The 4,024-nt window shown below is 32.8% G+C and overlaps 1 protein-coding gene across 1 annotated transcript; it reads left to right on the top strand.

Moving 5' to 3' along the window:
* Nucleotides 1–1,082: 1,082 nt before the first annotated feature.
* On the top strand, nucleotides 1,083–3,426 carry LOC112525153 (actin-depolymerizing factor 5-like). Its single transcript, XM_025135138.1, has 3 exons — nucleotides 1,083–1,225; nucleotides 1,348–1,607; nucleotides 2,992–3,426. The coding sequence occupies exons 1-3, from the start codon at nucleotides 1,205–1,207 to the stop codon at nucleotides 3,140–3,142; spliced, it is 432 nt and encodes a 143-aa protein (XP_024990906.1). The 5' UTR covers nucleotides 1,083–1,204; the 3' UTR covers nucleotides 3,143–3,426.
* Nucleotides 3,427–4,024: the final 598 nt, after the last annotated feature.

Raw genomic sequence — 4,024 nt, forward strand, 5'->3', positions numbered from 1 at the left:
AAAATTGACACATTTTTTTAAAAATTTTATGATACATTCAAATTTATATTTTATTCAAAAAATAAAAACGTTATCGTTTTTTCAGTACCACATAAAATCGTATTATAACATCGAAAGAGACAGAATAAAGTGAAACATTAAAATCAAAATGTATCTATTGTAATTTGCTCAACATCAATTATACAATTAAAGAGCTAGCAAGATGTTTAAAGAGAGGATGAAAATTAAATTTTATTATATAGTTGAATTAAACAACTGATAGTTTAGATACATATAGGCATGAGAATGAGACCCGTCCCATTTGAAAAAATCGATGTGCTCGTCCCAATGGAGCCGGAAATTCCCTGCCAAACCATGGATCAGGGATGGGGACGGGAATCTCTGAAAGTTAAAAACCAGGGTCGGGAATGGGGTCAAATAACGTAGTCTCTAATTCAGTATCGAAATCAGTCAAAAAATCAGATCAATCAAAAATCAAAGAGTCATGCCACCATGAGCCCATTACTTCAGATAGGTCCTCATTACTAACTCACTTAAATGTGAAAACTCTTGTGTACCTCACTTCACATGAACATAACAAGCTTACGTTAACAAATGAAATCATATCAAGTTTTATCATCCCGATACATCATGAATACGCTCCTTTAAAAGTCGAAACAAGCAACGCTCCCAGATCAAATAACTTAACAAAATTCCCGTAAATACAGAGTTTTACAGAAATGAAATTATACATACGTACTCTAATAACAGTCAGTTTCACAGATAATTTCAAACATATACATGCATATTATCTTCGTTGAGGGTGTTCAAATTTCGGTTTAGAATCATAAAGATCGAAAATCGAGAACCCAAACTGATAGACATTCATCTGTTTGAGAATCTAAGACTGATAACAACCACCGAGTTTAAAACTACGTAGTTTAAGTTAAATTAAAAATTAAAATATATTTAAATGTTTTATTAAAAAAAAGTTAATGATTTGTTATCTATTTCGTTCTTGCGTGGCAAAGTTGTAATTATCTTCAATTATGGTGGCATTTAAATAATGGTGTATTTATATAAACTCCATACACAAATAACACAAACCCAACGCGCCACAATTCCATTCCACGCCCACTTTTCTTCACACGCTAACGCCGCCGTAAACCAAACGCTTCCCTCTCGCACCACCGTCACCGGCGGCCGGACAAAACGATCTACCACCATGGCTATGGCTTTCAAGATGGTATTCTTCCATAACTTTATCTTTAACTTTTCGAAATTAATATTATACTTAAATATTTCGGTTCTGTGTGTGTGTGTGTGAAAATGATTTACTAATCGGCGGCGGAATCACGGTGGTTGTAGGCGACGACGGGGATGTGGGTGGCGGATGAATGTAAGAATTCGTTCATGGAGATGAAATGGAAGAAGGTTCATCGGTATATAGTGTTTAAGATCGACGAGAAATCGAAGCTGGTGACCGTCGATAAAGTTGGTGACGCCGGAGAAGGGTACTCCGATCTCACCGCCTCCCTCCCGGACGACGACTGTCGTTACGCCGTCTTTGATTTTGATTTCGTCACCGTCGATAATTGCCGGAAAAGCAAGATTTTCTTTATTGCATGGTTCGTATTCCATATCTTGATATTTTCCATATTATTGATTTATAATGATTTAATTATTTTTATTATAAAGTAATAATTAAAATTTATAAATTAACATAGGAAACTACAAACCCATCATTTATTTGGGTATTTTTGTCATTTTATTTGTAATTTTATCTTGAATTAGTTATTGTATATATGTCAGAATCATTAAGAGACTCTTATGATGTAGTGTAAAAAGAAATATAATTGTATAGTAATTATTTAGAATGAAATTAGGGTGTTGAATGGTCAAAAAAGATTCAAGATACAAAATTTTTCGGAGGGTTTTAGAACCATTAAGAGACATACTCTTTTTTTGCCAAACAAGATTAATCTCTTAGTGATTCAGACACTGACTCTTAATGAAACTATTAAGAGGTAAACAAACATCCCCTTAAATGAACTTAAGACACATTCATTTTTTCTATTGAGATTTAAATTACTTTAGAAAAGATTGGGTTATCATATACTGCTAAGTCATTAGTTATCTGATCAAATTCTTCATTTTCTTGTAGCGTTTTTGCATTAAGTACTTCTGTTTTCTTTCAATTCCTGCTTTATCAAGTTCTTCTATTACTTTTCAAAATCTAAATTCGTCTAACGCGTGTTACTTGTCAAATAAAATTTGGACTCTGGATGTATCGATAAAAACCAGTATTTCTACTTTTTTAAGACAAGGGAAATATTAGCATACATCTTATTCATGGACCATACTTTCTGATAAAATGTGCCGACACATCCGATCTGGTTTGTTAAACTATTTGCATTACTTTCTTTCAGAATCTTTTGTAGGTAAAAACTTACATTTTAAATCGTATATTTATTATTAAGTTATGTGTCAAATCAGATATTGCATTATCTGATATACAAGATTACAAGTTTAACATAAATCTCTCAAATATTATCTGAATTTTTTTTTAAAATTATCTTAAAACATATTAAATATTTGGAAAAATGGAAATAGAAATAAGAATTTAAAAAGAAGAAATGGAATAAAAGACAATAACTTTATAATAATGGTGTCATTTATTTGACTTTAAATAAAGGTGCATAAGTATGTGGATTGGAAATAATAGACTTAGACTTTATTGAAAAAAGTGACATTATATGATATGGTTGTTTTCGTGAGACACGTGAGGTAACATTTTTACATTTAAAACTTCATAACAAAACGCTGTGAAGGTAACTTTCACAACGTGTTTGTTGTGGAGGTTCGGTTGGCTCACACGTCTCACGAAAACAACCTTGTCTCACATGATCTCAAGTCTCTTTCTCTCTCTCTCTCTATATATGTATGCATACATGTATGTATGTATGTATGTATGTATGTATGTATGTTGATATGATTATGAATGTTGTATAGGGCTCCAAGTGCATCAAAAATAAGAGCAAAAATGTTGTATGCAACATCCAAGGATGGATTAAGAAGGGTTTTGGATGGGATTCACTATGAAGTCCAAGCAACTGAGCCAAGTGAGATGGGGTTTGATATCATTCAAGATAGAGCCAAATAATGTGAAAACATCATACCCCACCCCTACCCACCAACCTACTCACCCAACATTATATACATAGTCTAATAATCACCCACCCACTTATATCATCATGTTTTTTTTTGGCATCTTTCATAGGGGTACAAGTCTCTTTTTATGATTAAGTTTGAAACAATTGTGTTATAATGACTTATATTACAGTAAAAGATACAGTTTCATATCGTATTCGATCATTTTGATGATGTAACCTAATGTAACTGATTTTCTTATGTTGATTTCAAGAGAAAAGGGGTTTTCTTCGGATTGACTAGATGTTCCTTTTTCGGCTTTCTATCAGTATTTTGTACCTTTTGGTTGCAAACTAAGAAGATCCAACCACAAGGGTGGTGCCTGATTGGTTTGAGCTTGACTCTGAAGATCAAAATTACCAGGAGGTCTCAAGTTTAAATCCAATGAGGAATAAAAATTCCCTTGTGGCTACGGAGGTTCAAATGCGGTGACTCCGAGCTGTCTGGATATCCAGGTTAATAAAAAAAACTAAGAAGATCCATAGATGCATAAATGGAATTATTATATTATGGTCTATGATATTTGCATTAGATGACGTATAAGGCTTTCAACCCAACCATTCTGCCCCTGTTGATATAAATTTGATAAGATTTGTTATTATTGTAATCTAGAAATGGTACCGTTGATAATGGGTCAATTTTGTAAATTAAGGAAAGTGATTAGGTTGAGGAAGAGGTTGGATATAACTACTTGATAAATGGGGTTGAATAGAATTAAAATCTGTATGTATGGAACATGGGAGGTAACCGATAAACGTGAGACTTAAGGTAGAATTATGATTTGAAGTTATACTCGCAAGAAATCGGATGAAGAACTTTCTAGACAAGCCATTAA

This window comes from Cynara cardunculus (genome assembly GCF_001531365.2).
Source record: "Cynara cardunculus var. scolymus isolate 2C chromosome LG 13, CcrdV1, whole genome shotgun sequence".
In the NCBI taxonomy this organism is placed as follows: Eukaryota; Viridiplantae; Streptophyta; class Magnoliopsida; order Asterales; family Asteraceae; genus Cynara; species Cynara cardunculus.